The 22338-nt window shown below is 43.6% G+C and overlaps 1 protein-coding gene and 1 long non-coding RNA gene across 2 annotated transcripts; both read left to right on the forward strand.

The window, feature by feature from the left end:
- The first annotated feature begins 5395 nt into the window (after nucleotides 1-5395).
- LOC134458838 (uncharacterized) lies at nucleotides 5396-8344 on the forward strand. The gene is made up of 3 exons (XR_010036654.1): nucleotides 5396-5468; nucleotides 6865-6945; nucleotides 7776-8344. It is a non-coding gene; the product is annotated as an uncharacterized LOC134458838 (long non-coding RNA).
- Nucleotides 8345-17317: 8973 nt separating this feature from the next.
- On the forward strand, nucleotides 17318-20661 carry LOC134458840 (C-C motif chemokine 19-like). The gene is made up of 4 exons (XM_063211244.1): nucleotides 17318-17689; nucleotides 18669-18783; nucleotides 19154-19287; nucleotides 20186-20661. Exons 1-4 carry the CDS (start codon nucleotides 17626-17628, stop codon nucleotides 20233-20235), a joined length of 363 nt encoding a protein of 120 aa, XP_063067314.1. The 5' UTR covers nucleotides 17318-17625; the 3' UTR covers nucleotides 20236-20661.
- The last annotated feature ends 1677 nt before the right edge of the window (nucleotides 20662-22338 follow it).

Consider the following 22338-nt stretch of genomic DNA (forward strand, 5'->3'; position numbering starts at 1 on the left):
TGAAGCCCCCCCCATCACGCAGGTACTCTGGGGCACCTCCCCGAAATTGTGTCTCGACGCAGGGAGCGACGGCGTGAAAGGGCGAAAATAGGTCTCTGATTGGTCCTCTCGACCAGCCTGCTCTGTCCTCGAGTCGAGAACAAGCGCTACTTCCTTGTTCTAACCTTCGTCGGTCTACGGACTGTGAGCTCCTCATTAAATAAGTTGCCCGTGCTTTGTTGTTTGATTTATTTACACGAACCGAAGACAACACATGCGCTTGCAAGTTACGACGCTGAAGTTATTTGGACAGTTGAACAGTGGTTCCGAGGTCGAGGAAACATTCCGCTTCGTCCTCGACAAATGAGCCACTTCTTTGTTCCAAACTACTACTGTGGCTGCCAGTGCGATCAAACATGCACGTGATATAAAGATTTAATGTTTCATTTTCATTCTCGTCGAGTCTGTGATGCTAAAAAAACAACCGACACGTCTAGTTTACTCTTTGTATTGAAGGCAGTTTCAGCGTGGAATGACATCGCGCAGACCGTGCTTCAAAACAGGGCATAAACAAGAATTAACTGCATCATGGCTGCGTCAAGCTCACTCTGTGGCACAAGTAGGAAGCATAACTGAGCCTTCCCTCTCACACAGTTACTTAGGAGCTCAATATCACTCTCTAAATCATGGGGGCTGGAAGCAGAGGTGGTAAAAACATGCGGAAAGACATCAATAGATGTAGACATAGATAGAAAATATAGGAAAATACAGCACCAATCATGTTGTGTCACACACTATGCTTTCTTTTTTACAGTACCAGTGGCTATGCAGGTTTCACAATTTTCATTTGGAAAGATCTGGAATTCCTGAGTAATCAGGGGAAAATGTATGGGAAGCATGTCCTAAAACACCACTTTTGGTTACATTTATGTTACATTAAGTGAAGTGAAAGCCCACCTGGGAAACTTCCAACTCCCATTGTCATTGTGACACAGCACTCCACAGCACACAAGTGCACACTGCACACAACATAATTGAATTTATGCCTCACCCGTGCCAGGGGGCAGCCCCAACTGGCGCCCCAAGGGAGCAGTGCGGCGTGACGGTTCCATGCTCAGGGTACCTTGGTCATGGAGGAGGATATAACTAGTTAATTACTCCCCCCACCAACCTGGGAGATGGGAGTCGAACCGGCAACCTTTGGGCCACAAGTCTGATGCCCTAACTGCTTACCCATGACTATAATGGAATCCTTGGTGATCAGTCGCAGTTAAGATACTGTGTGCACTGTTTGTCTCAGGATTCCTGCAAGTTGCCCAGAGCTACACTTTGTGGTGGGATGTTGGTGGTTTGGGGTTGACAACAAACAACACCAGAAGGAAGTGTGTTAAATTCCACTGACGATACGAAATCAGTAAATGGGATTGTTTATTGGTTTACTGGTTTGCAACCTTTATTAGGCCTTTGCTTAAAGGCTTACAGTAGTTTTGTAAATGCTGCCATGCTGTGAAGTTGTCCATAGTATTGCTATGCAAGCAATCAGTTGGATCAAAGAGGCACTGACTCAAGTCCTCCCATAGGGAAAACATGTTGGCTTGTCTTGGTGATTAATGAGGGAGTGAGTGAATATCCTGCCTGGCTATCATTAAATCCTGAATTGCCCTTCAGCAAGGTGTCTATGTGGGTGCTGTGGTGCAGCGTACTAATTCACCTGTCCATATACCATATGGGCAACATTGTCCATGGGGACCCAGGTTCGAATCCGGCCTGGGTCATAATCCCAACTCTACCCCGTCTCTCTCTCTCTCCCACTCGATTCCTAATATGCTCTCCACTGTCATGTCTAATAAATTCTCAAATAGCTATAAAAATATATATATTTTTTAAAGCAAGGCATACTGTGACTCTACATTGCCCTAAAAGCAATCTAACTTCACATTCCCCATAACAAGGACTCTACACCCCCACCCTAACCCCCCTTTCCACAAGACTGTCAGCTAGTAAATGTCATATCATGTTGTGACAGCCATTATCTGGGATCTGCAGAGATAGAGAGGAAGGGCTGCTCTAGGTGTAGGCTATTACAAGTAAAAGCGCAAGCCGAGGCCGGAACTCAGCGAGGAGAGGACAGCATCGGTTGAGCCATCAATAGTAGTACTGTGTGCTGCTTATCACTACCAGAGGCCGTTTCAGGTGGAATTCCCACAGATTTACAGTCAGACCTCCTTATCGTCTCCTCACCGCTGAACCATGATCGTTGTCCATGCGGGGTGGCTCTTCAACGGGGCTTTCCGAGTCATTCGTTCCAGAACAGTAGTTTTATAGTGTTCCGGGTTCAAGGACCAATCCATGTTGCTACATTGTCGGCAAGTGTTTAATAATGAATTATATAACATACAATTACTATTACACAATTTCAGTATCAGGTTTTTTATGCCTACTACCGGTTTTGATGGCTCACACATGTGGGAAAAGGTCATTGTCGTGAATACACAGAGAGTGTGGCTAACAGGAAGAGACAAATTAACCTTTCTTCTTCTCATTCTTTATGACTTGGTAGTAGAGGTGTGTTGGTCATGAACGAGACGGTTCTTTTGAACGGCTCCCTTAAGTGAACAATGGGAACCGGATCACAGCTGGGGGAGCCACTCGACCATTATTTCGTTAATTTTTCATTCATTTTAAGCATGTCACCTCGACCAGAGTAATTACATTTGGGGTAAAAACACAATTGTTTGCCTCAAAGAGTGGCAAAAGCGGTCTTTAGAAGCAGGAGAATAATCAGTTGTTGTTTGGACAAAATTACCTTGAGGTGGAGTCAAAATATTACATTCTTAACACTGAATAAATGATTTAAAAAAGAGCCAAAAGAGCCAGTTTTCTGAACGGCTCTTTGAAAGGAACGAGCTACTAAGATCCAGATCCCGTCAAAGAGCCATAAATCCCATCTCTATTTGGTAGCTACAGGGCTACATTAACTAGCCGGGCTCCGGTCTAGGCCTACTGGTGATGCAACGCCTTCGGCTCTGAAGTCTATGAAAATCAGGCAAACATTAACAAAAGCCAGCCCTTTCTTATTAGTTTGCCAGGTTACTTTACAAAAAATGTGCTGTCGGCTTCTTCCAGGAAAGCTGCAAGTCCAAATAGGCTACGCGCTCACTAAGACGCCTCTGTGCTGCTTGTCTTCTCATGTGTGTGGCCACTTCTTTGGCCACTGTTTGTGTGTGTGAGAGAGAGTGTTTGGTTGTTTGGGTGTTGGTGCGATTATTAAGGCCACTTCATTACACAATTAATATCATTGTTAGCGCTGAGAGGATTGCACAAAAATTTACTACCAACATTATAAGCAGTAGCCATAGGCCTACACCACGGTCCTACCCATCCCAAGCCTCTCTTTCCCACCTGAGCAGAGTAGAGAGAGATGTATAGATGCCCTTGAGATAAGGGGCCAAATTCCCCTGAAGCGCCCCACTCTCTTCTCTTATCTAGGACCTGATTTGTGCTCAGTTTCTCCCCTTACGGAAGGAAAATATACTGCAATATACTACAATTTATACTGCAATACATTAGAAAATATATCACAATATATCACAAACACGCTCATATATTTGAAAATATATAGCAATATATTATTGAACAACATATTACTATATATTTATCCATATATTTTAAAATATGGCTGGCAAAACAAAACTGTATTCCACTATTCAGTCTGTATTTCTTGATGTTTTTAGTTCAGCAAGCACATTTTGCACGACATTGGACATTTACTCGACATTATAAAGTCATTTTAGGTGGACCATATACAGCGCCGCCAGTTAGTATTGGCACCCCTTAATTTTATTTACAAATTGTGCAATATATCCAGAAATAAATGGAAATATACACAACTTTTACCATCAGGATCTTTTAATTGAACATTATAAGATATTTGGAATTGCCAAGTATTTATTTCCAAGTGCATTTTGTAATTTCAAGCAAAAACATTTAAAAGGGCATGTCCAGGAATATTGGCACCCCTCCTTCAAGGGTTAATTGCACACTATTAGACAGCAATGGCAGCCTCTGAAGGTTTTGGTTTTCATCAATGACTGTGTTCTTTCATTTTTACAACCAATCCACTGTGCATTTGGTTGTGTTCTTTGGGTTTTTGTCTTTCTGGAGTGCACATGATGTTCAACTCAAACCAAGTGTTCTTGCCATGGTTACACATTTTAACTGTAAATGATGATACCTGTCCATGTCATGATGCCTGTCATGATACCTGTGATACGGTCAAATCCTCCAATACCTGATGCAACAATGGGGTGACATAATATTATGGATCGGACACCATGCTTGCTTTTTGGTAGGGTGTCCTTTTCCTTAAAGACTTTCTTGCAGAGTATGCAAACATGCGGTTTGTGTGAGTCACTGAAAAACTGTGCTATTGCTTCATCTGACCTTAAAACATTCTTAAAAGGGCTGTGCTAGGCCTGTATTTTTTCATACAGCCGTCAGGTGTTCCCTGTTATTACTTTTATTAAGCAATGTGGTCTGCCTTGCTCTCCAACCAAAAGGCACTACTTTGTGTAGTGTTTAACACGGGGTGCTTATTGAAAAAAACTACCCAGAACAGTTCCAAAGTTGACCGTCAGGTCTGTAGATGTTAGTCCCTGTGTTTTTTCATTATTTGCACCGACTTCCAAAGACTTTTATCATAATATCTTCCTCTACCCCCCACATCCAAGGATGTTCTTTACAGCTCCATGTTTGGCAGATTTCTGAATAACACAACACAGTGTTGAAAATGGTTTACCAAGGTCTTTTGAGATGACCTTTTATTATTTGGAGGTCTTTTTTTTTGTAAATAATAGTATTTGTGGTGTCCTCAGGCAGCTCCTCTGTCTTCAGATTGGTGAAAGACACACAAGATGTAACAGGTGGCTATTTAAACACAAATATCATAATTCCTTGCCTAATTCATGTTCTATGGGCAAAAGCAATTAGTCAAAGGTGATTCCCATTTGTTATCTACCATATTTGAGTCAAATTAGGTTTCCAAAATGGTATCCAGTAAAGGGTGCCAATACCAGTGATCCCGGGAACTTTACCATCTTCAATTATTTCCGTCTCATAGTTTAGTATTTAATGCTGTTGATATTTGTTATATTTAGTTTCAACCACAAGCTATCTATAGAAAAATCATGGTTGACCATATTATTTGTTTTCTGGAGATATGTCCCATAATGTACTTAAACTTCAAGGGTGCCAATAGTACCTGGCGGCACTGTATGGCCATATATAATAATATATTGATCAATATACAGGAGTCTCTGATTGAATCATCTCAGCTCTCATATCACGTATGACGCGCCTACGTCACGTCGTCACAACTAAAGTGGCGAGAGAGCCGTCTCGGCTCGAGCGCGGTCCAGATTTTAGCTCCACACTGTCGTCGCCAGCCAGACTCTCCACCACAGTGACACAAACCAACCAGCCGCCTCGAGGTAAGTTATAAAGAGAAGTTTGTTAATTTGTTAACATAAATATACAAGCATATAGTCTGAAACGTCTACAGTGGTTGATGTGCAAAGTTTAGCCAAGTGGTTATCGAAGTTGGATGTTTGTTCATTTTTTCCCCCAAGGACTAGAAATACGTTATTTTTTTGAATTTCCCGCGCTACCAAGCTATTGTAAGCTTACTACTAGCGATATTTGCGTTGTCGAAATGGTGTGTAGTTCTCATTGACAGTAGGTCTGGTTCTACACATCTTGAAAACGTAAACGTAATACTTGGGTCGATATTATATGGTTGTAGTGGTCAATTTCAGGTGAGCCAGAGAGAGTAGAGAGAGAGATGTTCCATTGGCCCATTGTTTCCTGGTTCTATTATGGTCCCATTGGGCAGACCTAGGCAGACCTAAGGACTGTTCTATTCATTGTAGGAGCATTATGACACGCCCCTTTAGGCAGACCGGAACCTGGTCGCGTTAGGTGCCCATAGAAACCTATTATGTTGGCATATCTCTATACTTAAAGAATCTCTGGGTGAGCCCACTTTATTTGGCTTGTCAGAGAACGTTAGCAACATCTATCTGGCTAATAGATTCTACTGCTGAGCCCCAACGTCAGCCTAGAAAGCCAGGCCTCAGTTAATTAGCCGCCTAGCTTACTCGGCTAACGCAAGGGAATCAAAGCAGAAGTGAAGTGCGACAAGATCTAAATGCACATCGCTAACTTGCTTAAAAAATGGGCACTACAGTATAGTAAAACGAGGCAATGTCCTGCATTATTTTTGGTAAAGCATAGCTGTTGCTGCTTCGGTTTTCCCATTGTGGTAACATCAATAGTTTTTTTGAGTAACTTGCTCACGAACTAACTGCACTGTCCCGTTCTTGTAGAGCTATTGTTAGAGGTTAACGAAGCCTTGTCGTCAAATTGGTGAATTTCAAAACGGTAGCCTACACGTCGTTGTCTTCGGCTACTCTGTGATAGTTCGGAGTTTGCTTTGCTCACAGCAATTGCATTCATTGAGTCATGTTGGTGTTCATGTTTACTCTTAAACGAATGCGCGAGTCATTCTTGTTCATCGGAATTCATTCTCGCCAGTTACATGCATGAGTTTAAGTCTTCCTTCGCTTCATCATCTTCATAAAAGAGTGCCTTCGTGCCAAGAACAGACGTGCAACTGTTAACGATGCTGGCTGCTGCGATTTCAATGTCTTATCTTCCCTGTTGTCGGGAGGAGACACAGAGTGCCACTACGACGCTCTGCCACTGCGAGCTAGAATGCTGTTCCACCAGTCTACCGACCCCCCCTCCCCCCCAGATTTAGCTCACAATTCTGACAATGATAGTGAGTGAATGTTAATTTTCTGTTGCTCTTTTAACTTTTTTTTGCAGAGGTTGCTGAAGAGGTATGCAGCGATGGTCTGGAGGAAAAAATAGTCACATGGACTGGTGTGCATTCCAGTACTTGAAATGGTAAGCAATACTGTGCCTTTACTATGCTCACTCACTGGTGATCATGCACTAAATGGGGAATACATCTATCTGAACTTTGGGAGGAGGTTCAGACTCCCTTGGTGCAAATATAATCGTTTCAAAAAATCCTTTATACCTCATTCAATCAAGCTACTGAATAAACCGGGAATAAGAGAGATTGAGTGGGACAAAATGGACCTCTGCAGCTAGTGTTGGTACTGCTGGTGGGGATGGAAGCTAGGGTAAAAGTTGGGAGGGGGATATGTAGACATGAATGTATCCCTGTTTTTATTATGTGTATGTTAATTATGGAATGGATGTAACCTAGTTATTTATTGCAGGGTGAAGGTGTGGTTGGTTGTAGGACGGTGTGTGTGTGTGTGTGTGTGTGTGGGGGGGGGGGGGGGGGGGGGGGGGTACTGAGCTGTGTGGGTGTGCGGTGTCGGGGGGGGGGGGGGGGGGGGGGGGCTGTGTCTGGACTGGATGGGTCAGGGGCAGTGGGTTAGGGACATCCAGATTTTAGAGTTTACTTGAGCTACATTATTAACTGCACATTGAATGTGTGAAACTTGCTGATGTAACATGTTACATTCAAGGGTTCATTGGGCTAAATGTGGTTAAAATCATTGACCTGGGTTTACAAAGCTGGGCAATGTTGGGCACTTGTTTCAGACTATTGAAAGGAAGGAGTATGAGAATGTAACACAATGCTTAACATGAAAAATAAAACCCTTCATGAACCAACAGTGTATTTGGCCCCAAACTAGTGGCATACCCTTCAAGTTTCAATGGGTTAGAGAGTTAACATTCTTTTTACTTTACTTTTGCAGATGCTGTTGCTCAGGCACATCCAGGTGCGAGGATGGGGGAGATCCGGATGTCGCTAAATAAAAGAATCTGTGAACTGCTTCACCAAGAGAAAAAGAAGTCCATGGACAGGCCTATGAGCCCTCTTGTTGACCTTGAGTGACTGAGGCTGCGGGCGGTCTGCCCCTGAATTCACCTTCACTTTCTTTTCTTTTTTTTAAAAATATATCTGAAGGTGTGTGTGTGTGTGTGTGCGCGAGCGCGGGTGTGTGTGTGTGGGCGCGGGCACGCGTATGTGTTTGTGTGTGTGCGCGTGTGTGTGCACGCGTGCATGTGTGCCAGTGCTTTATGTGAGGTGTTTCGCTTACCGGCCACAGCCACAGTTTTTGTTTTGTTTTCTTTTTGTTTTATTTGGGTTTTTTTTTTAGAATATTTCTGCTTTTTCATTAAGTACAAGTTACTGGCCAAAGTGGGAGACTGAAATTGTTACTGGCCACAGGCAAGTTTCACCAGCATTTGGCCTGTTGGCCGGTGTCGTTGTCAAGTCGTTTCCCTGCCTGTCTGCCCCTCTGTCTCTGCATGTGTGAGCGGTGGTGTTTAAGAGGGTCGTTGGTTTCATGTTTTTAATAAACCAATGTCAACAGTTGAATGATTGAATTGATGTTGGTCATTGTTGTAATTACATTACTTCATAAATGCCTTGTATAAAGTACGTTACAGTATATTGTGTAGTGTAATGCAATACATAAGTCAATATATGATTTAATTAATAAGCCATATACTATGGGATATAATCCAATATATGCAACAGTATACTTTACAGTATAATGCAATACATAAATCAAAATATGATTCATCAATAAGCCATATATTATGGGATATAATTCAATATATGCAGTAATATACTGTACAGTATAATGCAATACATTAATCAGTATATGATTAATCAATAAGCCATATATTATGGGGTATAATTCCATATATGCAGTAATATACTGTACAGTATAATGCAAGACATAAATCAATATATGATTAATCAATAAGCCATATACTATGGGGTATAATTCAATATATGCAACAATATATTGTACAGTATAATACAATACATAAATCAATATATGATTTATCAATAAGTCATATACTATATGGGATATAATTCCATATATCCAACAATATATTTCACAGTATAATGCAATACATAAGTCAATATACGAAAACGGCAATAATGTCTATATTCTCGTATACCGCAAAATATATCACTTTATATTGTGCAATATACTGCTGTACAATATAAAATGATATATTGGCAAACAATATATTGTAGTATATTATAATATATTTTCATTTCATATATTCAAAAATATATTTTCCTTCCGTAAGGGTCAGCCTGATCTCTCACCTACTTGTGCCTCTACAGTCCAGCAGCATGCATGCATTAGCAGTCAAAATGCAATCCATATTATATTAAAACAGTTATTTTAAACAGGTACCCAAAAATGTACAAAGGTGCCCAATGTTCCCAAGCCATTCTTTCACACCCACCACAACCAGCAGTGAGAGGTGTGTAGATGCACTTGAGACAAGGAGCCACCTTCCCCTAAAGCTCTCCCACTCTCGACCCGTATCTTGGGACCTGCTTTGTGCTCGGCGTCTCAGTCATATTTCTCAGGTACCCTGGTCTCAGGTCTCTGCATGGCTGGACTGGCCATAGGGCCTACAGGGCATTTGTCCAGTGGACTGTGGATGATTTTGGCCTGGCCCTCCACTCAAATAGGTGTCAGTCCTCATCCCACTACAAGTCTCTCCCAAAGCATTTTAACTGTTGTGGTCAGAGTAGCTCATGTTATATGACTGAAAGGTTATGACAGGCTTCATTGTCTTTTTCAATGCCTGCTGGACTTGGCTGAAAATGCCTGGCTCAATTGTTTGTCCCCGTCCAGTCCTGGGTGTCTGTGCCAATATTACACAGTATTCATTGGCAAACAAACAACCCTGGCATGTGGCAAGAGGCTCTTTCCTGCAAACGACACTCCCTCGAATGCCTGGAAACTCGCTCTGCACGGGGCTTTCCAGCCACTTCTGGCATCCAGCCAGAGACACACACGATAGGAATGAGTTATTTATTCATATTTAAGAAATCTCAGATCATGCCCTGAGCTAACACTCATGTCATTAAAAGGCAGTTTATTTTTTTCAGCATTTAAAAGAAACAATGACGTGAACAACACAAAGCATGACCTAGACGGTTCATTTTTATTTTATTTCTCTTGGCCTTAGTAAACTCACAGCCACGGGCCTGTGAGAGGACAATAGGATGAAACCAGGTTAAAGGCATGCCTTTATTCTCCATGATTACCCGTGGCACGAAGCAGTCAGCCAATAGAGCCGACCTGATTGGCTGGCACTTGCCCAATGAGAGTGTTTGCGCCCACTGGATTGGTTGCACCTGTGTAAACCTGCAGATGAACCTACCGGTGGTAAACGGGGCCGCTGACAGGTTTTTTCCAGGCCAAGGGCAAACCATCTGAACAGACCCCCCTCTCAGCACATACAAGGGCTGCATCCCAATATGTGACCTTGCCTCCTCCACTTGTGCTTGTCTCCTCGCCCCGCCTCCTGGCCTCTCCTCCGTGGAGAAAACGATAGTTTCCCAGCTGTCAGCCTCGCCACAACAACTTTTGAGGGACTGTTTTTCATTCACCATCCCAATTGCAAATGAGAAAAAGACTCTATAATTGAGCTTTTGCAAGATATTGAAATATAATGCTGTTGTCAGTGATGTCATCATGACGAGAAGCGAGTGGAGGAGGCAAGTGGAGGAGGCAAGGTCCCATATTAAGATGCACTCACAATGTAATGGGAACCGGAATTCCGGGCTCGCCCCCTTCCTGGGCCCGGAAAATCGGACCCCTTTGTCCCTCCCTGTCGGCGGGCCTGCTACTGAAACTGGAGGCCGCGTGCCATGGGAACGTGTGATGGAGATCTCACGGAGCTGTTGACAGAGTTATAACTCAAATAGACCTCTTACAGGCTTGATAGGTAAATTAACACATCTGCAAGTCACAACAGGCTGGATTCCAGCAGAAGGAGAATTATATTTTATGGCTTCTCTTTCACTGCCAGATCTGTGGAAGGATAACAAAGAATGACTCACAAAAGAATTCAGATGAGATCAACCGTCCACTGAGTGTATGTCTTTGCATTGCCACACCGGACCAATGAAGATGTGAAATGTTTCCCAGCATTGCATGCCTGAGTAGCTGTTGCATGAAGAGTTTCTTTAAGCTTTTGCAAACCATATTGTTGTTTTGTCTGCTTTAATCTCTGTTAAGCACAATGAGATGCATGTTGTGTGTGAAAGTGGGATTTTTTTTTAATAAACTTGCTTTGGTTTTGTGTTACACTGCCTGGAAAAAAAAACATACTAGCTGGGAGAAGCATCTGATAAGACAGTTTCAAGGAATCAGGGAAGGAGATATGGGGAAGCGGATGTGCAGCATGCCCCAGGCTGCCATAGTGAAATCAGAGGAATGTAGTCTTCTCAATCTCAGGCAGAGATAAGAAAAACACCTGTAATACCTGGCTGTTACATACTGTATATATAGAGAGAGTATACATATTTCATTTTCCTTGTATGACTTGTGCATATGAAGAAAGTGACAATAAAAGCTGACTTGACTGACTTGACTTGACTTGATACATATAAATGTATTTGCTTCTTGCCTTTATTTGATAGGACAGTCGAAGGGGGCAACAGGAAGTGAGTGGGAGAGAGAGATGGGATAGGGTTGGGAAATGACCCAGGCTAAATTTGGACTTGTGTCCCCATCAGGGCCGCTGACCAGGACAAGGACAAAGTCATCTGAAAGGGCCCCCTACCCAATATATACAGGTACAATGTAATGGGCACACAATTATGGGCACCCTATATACCCGGGCCCGGGACAGCATACCCCTTTCTCCCCTCCTGTCGACGGGCCTGTTCCCCATGGATGTGCCATTGATTCATGGTACGGCACGTAGTGTGTCACAGGACCATTTACGTGGCTGTTCTTTTGGTGAAATGGGAAATTTGGAAGACACAGGATAGCACCTATTTTAAGCTCTCCAGCTGTACCTTTTTTCGCCTTTTTCCCTGCCCAGCAAGACTTCTCTTGAAATAGCTGTGTGTGTCCGTGTGCCTGTGCGTGTGTGTGTGTGTGTGTGTGTGTTTGAGAGAGAGAGAGAGAGAGAGAGAGAGAGAGAGAGAGAGAGAGAGAGAGAGAGAGAGAGAGAGAGAGAGAGAGAGAGAGAGAGAGCATCTGTCCGTGCCTGTGCATGGTGGGTGGGTATACAGACATGATTTTTCTGCTGTTTATATGCCATACACACACACACACACACACACACACACACACACACACACACACACACACACACACACACACACACACACACACACACACACACACACACACACACACACACACAAACTACAGCAACCAACAACATCCTTATCTTGGTATAGCTCCAGTTGTTCATGCCGTCATTTGAAAGTGGGTCACCATTTGACAGTCTCACCTCCTGCTAAGCTACTGTATTCTCCTCTCCTACAGGCTAGAGAAATCAATCACGGGGACATTTCAAGTGATCAACACTCTGGTATTGCAGTCACACAGTCCAGAAGCTGATGTTTAACTAAGGATCACATCTATATTCATGTAAAGTCCTATAATGGGAAAGCTATGTTAATGATAAGCTAATAATATCACCCATTCACTCAGCTCCTCTAACAGGATGCTACTGTTTAACCAGGAACTGTACCAATGCATTTCCCATCAAAACACATGACACGGTTTATCTCTAGGTCATGTGAAAGTTAGGGTGCACACATCCACAAAATCAATAATGCAGGTGACGGACACTTGTAATAGATAGTTCGATCAAAATGCTGCCATTAGTTAAATAATTAATTGCGTTTTTGGATCTTATACGCAGCGTGTAGGCAGGACCGGATTAACGCACAGACTAGATATGGCTGCAGATAGGGGACCCCGTCTGTCAGGGCCCCCCCGATTGGCCAAGAGTAAAAAAAAATGCAGAATTGTGACAAGATGCAATATTGAGTATTGCTTTCTTGTTTCTTGTCTTGCTCATACTCCTCTGCACAGCTGGTAGACATGTTATTATTAATTCCTAGCTTGTAATTATGACACTCCCCCTGTTATTTCGTCGTGAAATTTGCCTTCCAGGGGGGCCCACAGCAAGCTGTAGCCTAGGGGCCCCAGGCCGTCTTAATCCGTCCTTGCGTGTGTAGGCCACTCTCACACTGTTTCAGCCAGACAGATTTACATGAATTTCTCTGCTTTTATAGGTCAAGTGGAATGAAAAAAAATGTCTGTCCAATGTGCGCTACTGTTGCCTCCACTCCTCACAGGTGGTTTCATCTTTTGTAAATGTCTCTGCTAATCTCTTCAGCATTGTTGTTTGCAAATGTGCTTGTGTCGTGCTCCATTATTTTTCATGTCTCTTATTCTATCTTTTGATGTGTTAAAATGTCTTGCACTGTTTGTTAAGTGTCTTGTGTTATGTTGCATTTTTGTGTTGTTCTAAAATGTCTTGCGCTATCTCATGTTGTTTGTAAGTGCTTTGGGCTATCTCATGCTGCTTTTAAATGCCTTGATCTGTCTCGTGTTGTGTTGTGGTCTGAATGTGTTGTGCTTTGATCTAATGCAGTGGTGTTGAGTTGGACAAGCTTCAGGGAGGGAGCGGCAGCGATCGGAAAGGTCTAATTGCTCATTTTGTCCGGCCGACATCACATCACATCACTCTATACCCTTGACAGCAGAGAGAGATCAGTCCATTAAGGACCAAAAGAGCTTAAAGCAGGAAACCGGGCCCTGAGCTTTTAGGATCCTATTTCTGTTCGGGCTTTTGAGCTTAACAACAAGACAACATATTTCCCTAATTGCTGGGTTTGGGGTGTGGAGGCAGGCAGGCAGGCAGGCAGTCAAGCAGGCAGGCAGGCAGGCAGGCAGGCAGGCAGGCAGGCAAGCAGGCAGTGAGGCAGGCAGGCAGGGAGGCAAGCAGACAGGCAGGCAGAAAAGCAGGCAGCGAGGCAGGCAGGCAGGCAGACAGGGAGGCAAGCAGGCAAGCAGGCAGGCAGGCAGGTAGGCAGGCAGACAGGCAGGCAGGCTTGTGCTTTTTACGGCTAAATGTGTAACCCAATGCGAGAGAGGAAAGTAGCGTCAAATTGGGGAAAACAAGAGAGAGAGAGTGAAAGTGCACACGCCATGCGCCGGATCAAAGCAAACAGCATGCTGTAGCGCTCACATCACATCTCAGACAGTCAGGCATCGCTCTCTCTCTTTCTCTCTCTCTCTCTCTCTCTCTCTCTCTCTCTCTCTCTCTCTCTCCCTCTCTCTCTCTCGCACACACGTACACACACACATACAGAACGCGGAAAGCAAACCTGCTGTGTGTGTGTGTGTGTGTGTGTGTGTGTGTGTGTGTGTGTGTGTGTGTGTGTGTGTGTGTGAGTGTGTGAGTGTGTGAGTGAGTGAGTGAGTGAGTGAGTGAGTGAGTGAGTGAGTGAGTGAGTGAGTGACTGTGTCTGTGTGTCGTGTGTCGTGTGTGTGCATGAGAGAGATAGAGACACAGAAAGAGAGATAGGCAGCTAGGCTGATTTTTTCTTCTTTCCAGCTACGCCACATTGCCTGCAGACTGCGGGAGGGTTCTGCCCAATTTACCTGCACAGTCTGTTGGACATCCATGAAGTGCAACACTAGCGCTGCGGGCAGGTAGGCTATGTCACATGATCTGCTGTTTACACAAACACTTCATATAGGATGAAGGCAGATCCCGGAATTTCTGAAGAAAAAAACCCCATGAATGCCACTCAGAAAAAATGCTCTGATATCCCCATTCAAAAGGTAAATAAATGTAAAAAAAACACATAACTCACACAGTGTGTGTGTGTGTGTGTGTGTGTGTGTGTGTGTGTGTGTGTGTGTGTGTGTGTGTGTGTGTGTGTGTGTGTGTGTGTGTGTGTGTGTGTGTGTGTCTGTGTGTGTGTGTGTGTGTGGGTGGGTCGGTGCGTGCGTGCGTGCGTCTTTGTGTCAACGGGGTCAGTTGTCCCGGGCCCAGGGAGAAGCGGTGCCCAGAATTGGATCCTTATTACATTGCATGTATTGGGTGGCAGATGATTTTGTTCCAGGCCCAGTAAGCTGTCAGCGGTCCTGTGTATACATGTACAGTATGTTTAGTTTAACTGCACGTAAGAGGTCAAAAGCAGTTTCAAACTTTTGTGCTAACCCTGGTTACATACATTTTTGACAATAAATTACATGTGACTTTTTGCTTTCACTTAAAGCGATGGTTCGGAGTAGAATCGCCCTAATGCCATTTGAACCGTGACACCCATCCACCTTTACACCCGAAGTGTTTTCTGCCGCAGACTTACATCAACAGAGTTGCCGTGTTATTCGATGTTTATTCCGGTTAGCTTGACTCAAGCGCATATGGATACTGGGCACCGTCTCCAAACTTTCCCCACAAAAATAACATGTCATTACACCAAACTTCTGCAGTAGCACAAATATGGTCTGTACTCACGAAACGAAGCATTTGGAAGTTTGGAAATAGTCCAGGAGTTTAGTATTATCAACACAAGCTGAATAGCTTCTCTGCTGCTAAAGCTGTGCCAACGTTACTTCCGTCATATGAGACAAGCCCGTAAAAGTCTTCAACAAACTTCCAGACGAGAGTGTTAAAAAAGTTTTCATTGAATTGTGATTAAGGCTTATATTTTCAAGGCAATACTTAAAAGATATTTCAAATCTTACCTACTATCAATTAGACAAGGATTTTCGTTATCAATACTGATGCTGAATTCACTTTTCATTGTGCATATTATGAGCTTCGTTTAGGACTCTTACATGCTTGTCTTAGATGACGGAAGTAACGTTGGCGCAGCTTTAGCAGCAGAGAAGCTATTCGGCTTGTGTTGATAATAATAAACTCCTGGACTATTTCCAAACTTCCAAATGCTTCGTTTCGTGAGTACAGACCATATTTGTGCTACTGCAGAAGTTTGGTGTCATGACATGTTATTTTTGTGGGGAAAGTTTGGAGACGGTGCCCAGTATCCATATGCGCTTGAGTCAAGCTAACCGGAATAAACATCGAATAACACGGCAACTCTGTTGATGTAAGCCTGCGGCAGAAAACACTTCGGGTGTAAAGGTGGATGGGTGTCACGGTTCAAATGGCATTAGGGTGATTCTACTCCGAACCATCGCTTTAACTAGTACCCCTTGAAGTAAGCAAATAGGCTAAACAAGCAAGAATGGTGAGCTCATCGCTTCTCTGTAAAATATTTTTGAATAATATGGCAAGCCTATGTGTAGTTATGATTCATGGTGGCATAGTTTCAGTTGCATACCAGCGAGAAAAAAATAAAACACTTTTATGCCTCCCACCCTCCCATTCCTGGCATCAGATCTGAACCCCTGATAAGATAGATGTATGAAAGGTTCCGAAGAAGTTGCTATGCAGGTGAAGTACAGAATTCTCACCCCCCACACACTCTCACACACACATTCTTTCTCCTTTTGTGTCATACAAATACTACACCCACACACACAGGCACGCGCAGGCACGCACGCACACGCACACGCACACACATCAACACCTATACAGTGCATGCACACACCTGTACATGCATGCACGCACGCACGGACACGCACACGCACACGCACACGCACACACACACACACACACACACACACACACACACACACACACACACACACACACACACACACACACACACACACACACACCTATACAGTGAGGTCCACGTGAGCACAGCTTTTCAGATACCTGTAGAGGTATATGCATCTGGGTGTCAGCTGTCCCCTGCAGGCTGTCATTACTGTCACTGTCACTGGTTTGGGGGGGGGGGGGGCTGCGGTAGGCTGGCAGGAAAAGTACAGCACAACAAAAATAAATAACGGAATAAGTTTGAATAATTAACATAATAAACAAATATAAGTTAAACAAAATTCTTTACAGCATTATAATATTCTATTGTATCTGTGAACATTGTTATTATATTTTATATTATAACAGAAAAAATAGTGTGGCTCGGCCCATGTAAAAGGGCCCTTGGCTGAAGAATACCGGTATATGGGGGCCTTGTCCCTGGCCTATATATATATACATGGCCTATATATAAATATTATATATGGAGAGAGAGAGAGTGTGATATATATATATATATATCACACTCTCTCTCTCACACACACACACGTTGTGCCCTGTAAGCTTATTCACGGCTGGTTCATTCATCAATCCCTCACTAACTCCACTAAAGCACCTCACCTGATAAGGCGCCGCTGGTTGGACTGAGCGACACCTACAGGTACAGTGCAAACACTTCCACAAGAGTTCCCCTGCTGTCCCTGACTTACGGGAAATGCACCTGGCGCCGAGCCGGTGGAAAGTGAAAGTATTTGCCGTCTGGTCTGCCCTGCCGTGCCTTGTCCTGCCTCGAGCAAGGTGCCTATAAAGAGGGATGCTTACAACCTCTGGACTCACACGTCCCTGGAGATCCCAGACCGTCCTGTTGTCCGAGTCAAGAGCCCGCAAAAGAGAAGATAGATCTTCACCGAGACAGATGAGATAGATTTATTTGTTTTATTTTTTTTACATTCACAGACTTCACAGAAACAGTCTATCTGAATAAGACAAGAGGGAAATAGAAGAGATCAGTTACTTATTTACTGAACACCTAAGGCAGGTATACCGCAGACAGCTCCGTCCAGAAGAAAAAAAGACTGCAAACTCGAACCCAGCAGGTGCACAAGAGAATTTCCCGACTGAGACATCAAGATGCTACTGCTGCACACTTCTGTTCTGCTCCTGGTGGCTTGTGGGATGTGGAACTCCGCCACAGGTGAGACACCTGCTCATCTCTCTCTTCACATACTGTAATGAGTCTTGAGCTGCTCGTCAGAGTCATTTTGCAGTGTTAATGCAGCTCTAAGAGAGTAGGAGCGACACTAACAGTCAATCAACACTGTTAAGTTTCTGTGAGATGTATGATGTGCTCTTGAAATTACTTACCAAAGCACTGTGCTCACTCTTGTAATGCCAACATATAATGTCAAACGGACACCTATATACTCGTCTCATCATGCCTCTTCAGCTGTTCTTTGTTATGCATGGAATTCCCAACTTGATCTCACAAGAGTTCTGTTTTCACTCTTTCACACATTCTAATGTCATGCCATGTCATGTCAAACACACACCTGCACAGTGAAGAGAAAATCCGAAGTGCTCAGGGAATTGTTCAGAAAAAATCTTGAAGGTGGTCTTTGGTGTTGGGGAAAAAAACAATATCTTGTCAAAAAAAGGGAGTCTAAGGCACTCTTCTTGTGGAAAAATATTAAAAAGCCTTTATTGAAACATGGCTAAGGTAAGTTTAAAAACATGGGAGCAGACCTGCACAGCTCACTCATCACATACTGTATGACTGACATACTGTGAGCTGCTCTTTGTGCTGTATGCAAATCTCTGTCCTCTCACTTGAGTCCTTTTTTTCCTCTCTTGCTTTTTTAATGTCATATTAAAACACACACATGCTCTTCTAGTTCTCACACATACTGTAGTGTGTGACTGGTAAGATGTTGTGTGATGTCTGAAATTCTCTTCTTCAGCTTAATCTCACCTGAGTGCTGTTTTCACACCTGCTTTCTGTCACGTCAAATGCACGCACGCATGCACACACACAGACACGCACACATACACCCACGCACGCACGCGCGTTCTTTCATGTCCTTAATGTCAAGTGTTTGTTATCTGTGTGTGAGTGCATGGCACAGCCCTTATCTCTCTCTCTTTCTCTCTCTCTCTCTCTCTCTCTCTGGTTGCAGGTCAGGTGGCGGTCGACTGTTGTCTGAGTGCCAATGCCAAAGCGTTTCCTCTCAAAAATGTGGCATCCTACAAACATCAGACCACGGCTGAGGGATGCAGCATTGACGCCACCTTGTAAGTATCTGCTATTGGATAGTTAATTATTAGTTACACATCCAAAGGTGTGTGAATGTGTGTGTGTGTGTGTGGTGTGTGTGTGGTGTGTATGAGGGGTGGGGGCATTGGGGTGTCCATTATTGACAATCATTATTGACATAGTAATTAGTGGCTTTAATCGTGTGCACTCTTCCTAGTTCATTTACAAGTTAATGACAGAAGGGGCGTCAGTGCTGTGTGTGTGTGTGTTTTTGCGTCTGTGTGCGTGCTTATATGCATATCCATGTGTGTACATGTGTTTGCACTAATTCTAGCACTTATAATAACACTTATATACTAATAATAAAGCGATGGTATCTGATGGTGTTTTTCTTCTTCATCCAAACAGGATCATAACAAAGAAGGGCAAAATACTGTGTGCCCCACCCAAGTCTAAAGCCCCGAGGTGGCTGCGTAGAATCTTCAAGGCTATTGACAACCAGACCAATGGAAAACAAGAAGGGCCAAGACCGCCAAAAAAAGGTAAGGGGGTTCATTTTTCAGATGCAAAAAGTGTAAAGTATGAGCACATTGCAAAAGAAAAAATGTTGTGGGTGCTGGAGTGTCGGTGTCACTGATATCTAGGTTTGCAAATGACTTGGTTGCCATGCGATTTGACATAGGCAAGCCTACTAAGTTGGCAACAATGCTTTGGAGAACCAGGGTCCTGGGCAGTAGAACGCATGAAAGGAAAATGAAAAAAGAAATATCCGTACACTAGACGCTCCCTTGCTTGTGATTTATTTTATTAAAAGGTCATTACAAGGGAAGTTCTAAAGTGTGCTAAGTAACGGTTATTTCTTTCTTCATTTTACATGCAAATAAGCACATGCAACCACTGACACATGTAGCCTATCTGCATTAAGTGAAATGACCTCCTCTGGGTGGTGTACACACACTCTTGACTCTTTAATCATCACTTCCTGTATGCATGCAGGCAGAGGCGATTCTAGGGTCAGGTGGGGCCCCAAGCGAAAATGCAAAAGAATGAACATTTAAATCAAAATCACCACTACTGTAGTACAGTATGGGCTGTTATTCACTATCGAGGGACTTGGGGGCCCCAAGTGGCTGCCTGCCTTGCCTGGTGGCAAGATGCTCCTCTGCATGCAGGAAAGCTGACAGGGGAGGCAAAGGGGTCAGTTGCCAAGGGAGGGAGAGGGCCCAAAAGTCGGTCCTCATTACATTGTACAGTATTGGATTGGGGGACCTTTCAAATGACTTTGTCCTGGGCCCTGCAAAAGCTGTCAGCGGCCCTGTATGCATGACAAATTGACCTTGCACCTGTCGGCTTGTCTGATGAACCTGCTTTCAGTAACCACCTCCAGTACTCTCTTGTCTCCTGTCTAACCTGTTGCTCCTTTGATCTGTGTGCCCACAGGTAGACACTCCAAGAGGAAGGGAGGGAAGAACTCCAGGAGGTCGGGTTGAGATCCTCAGTTCATCAGACACTCAACAGAGACTTGCTGTGGCTGCACCTGAGACATGAGACATGAGACACGAGACGTGTGTGTGCGTGTGCGTGTGTGTGTGTTTGTGTGTGTGTGCGCGTGCGTGCGTGCGTGTGTGAGTAAAATACAACAGCGGGTATTGGTATATTGTGGTCTTGTGCCTAACGGGTACCAATTATACCTACTGCTATTTGCGCTGGTCTGGTGCCAATTGCCAGTGCAGCAACCGTGGCACTCAATCGATGAAGCAGACCATTCTGAGACTGAGACTTCTGAAACAAACCAGCCAAAAAGCTGTGGTGATCCTTCACTTCACTGTAAACGAACTGCTTTTGTTAAACACTTTGGGGTTTCTTTTGCCTTAAGACATGTAAAAGTTTTTATCTTTTACCTGACATGTTTCGACGGTGTTACTTCCGTCTTCATCTGATGAAGACGGAAGTAACACCGTCGAAACATGTCAGGTAAAAGATAAAAACTTTTACATGTCTTACGGCAAAAGAAACCCCAAAGTGTTTAAGTTAAACAGTTAGACATAATGAACTTAATACATATGAACTGCTTTTGTACATGCACTGTTGCACAAGAAGAATGACTTCTGTAAAAGTTTCTCAAACCCTTTGTAGTTGCTGTTAAATGTTATATGCTTTGTCTACCAAATGCTGATGTTATTTTTGGAATTTACTGTGATATAGTGCTCTATTTTTTGTACTGAAATATATATTAAAATTTTATACTACACGAATTCACTGGAGTGAGTGTTTTTAGTTGCATCGACAGAAGTATTTCTGAGATGTATAAATGTCTCCTATTTGTCCATTGTAGCATGCTACACGGATCCATTAACTTTCACTAGCTTAGCGACATATTCCCTCTTTTAACTTGTCTTAAAGCAAGACAACGGCTTACATGAAAAATAAGACGCTTTACCACCTTTATAAACCCTAGCCAACGATTTTAACTGTATTAAACTTTAACTGTATTACCCCTTTAAGTACTATAGGCCTATACACTGAATAATGCTGAAGTTTACGACAGTCGCCTAACCAGGCAAACTTTACCTTCACAGAGCATGTACTGCACACACAGTAAATAGGCCTAAAGACATTATGAAGACAATACTGATCATGTATGGGTGTTGGTGATTGTGGATATAAAGGTGTGGAGACCCGAAACTGATTTTAAACTGGCTGCTTCCTCCTTACGGTAAAATATCTGTTCTAAACACATCCTTGTTCCCAGACACCTGATCCTGTAACATTGCAAAAGGAGACGAAAGAAATACGAGGTGTTATGCAAGAGGTTGAAAGGGTCCTTGACTGGAGCGCAAATCTAAAATGAGCCAAAATATTACAGCACACACACACACACACACACCTCTCTCTACACACACACACACACACACACACACACACACACACACACACACACACACACACACACACACACACACACGTACGCAAGCACACACGCACACGCACAACCACACACGCACACGCACACACACACACACACAGATATCAAGTTCTCTGGTTGTCTGCCAAGCTGCCAAATCAACGATGACCTAATTACCCCTTTCCATGTCAGGTAGGCTAAGCAGGGAAGATGACATGGGGGTGGACAAATAGGTCAGTTGTCCTAGGCTCTAGGGTTAGGCCCTGGGCCCTACTGTGACGCAAATGGTAGGGCACTCGTTTGCTATGCGGCCGACCCAGGTTCGACTCCCGGCCCGGGTCCTTTGCAGACCCTTCCCCATCTCTCTCTGCCCACTCCCTTCCTGTCACTACCTTCACTGTCAAATAAAGGCAATAAAAAGCCCAAAAATATATTTTAAAAAAGAACGAAAAAGAGAAAAGAGGGCCCTGAATCGGTTTCCCATTCAACTGTATGCATTGACAGGGGGCGGCCTTTCAGATGACTTTGTTCTAGGCCCGGGCCAAAGCTTTCAGCGGCCCTGTATCATAGCTGTCAGAAGGGTTTTTTATAGGGCACATGCTCCAGCAAAAACCACCTGTGTTGTGTAAAAAAGTAAAAAATAAATAAATAAAAGATTTTACTTACAATCCAGCTTCATTTACAAAAT

The sequence above is a fragment of the Engraulis encrasicolus genome, chromosome 11, assembly GCF_034702125.1.
Source record: "Engraulis encrasicolus isolate BLACKSEA-1 chromosome 11, IST_EnEncr_1.0, whole genome shotgun sequence".
Lineage (NCBI taxonomy): Eukaryota > Metazoa > Chordata > Actinopteri > Clupeiformes > Engraulidae > Engraulis > Engraulis encrasicolus.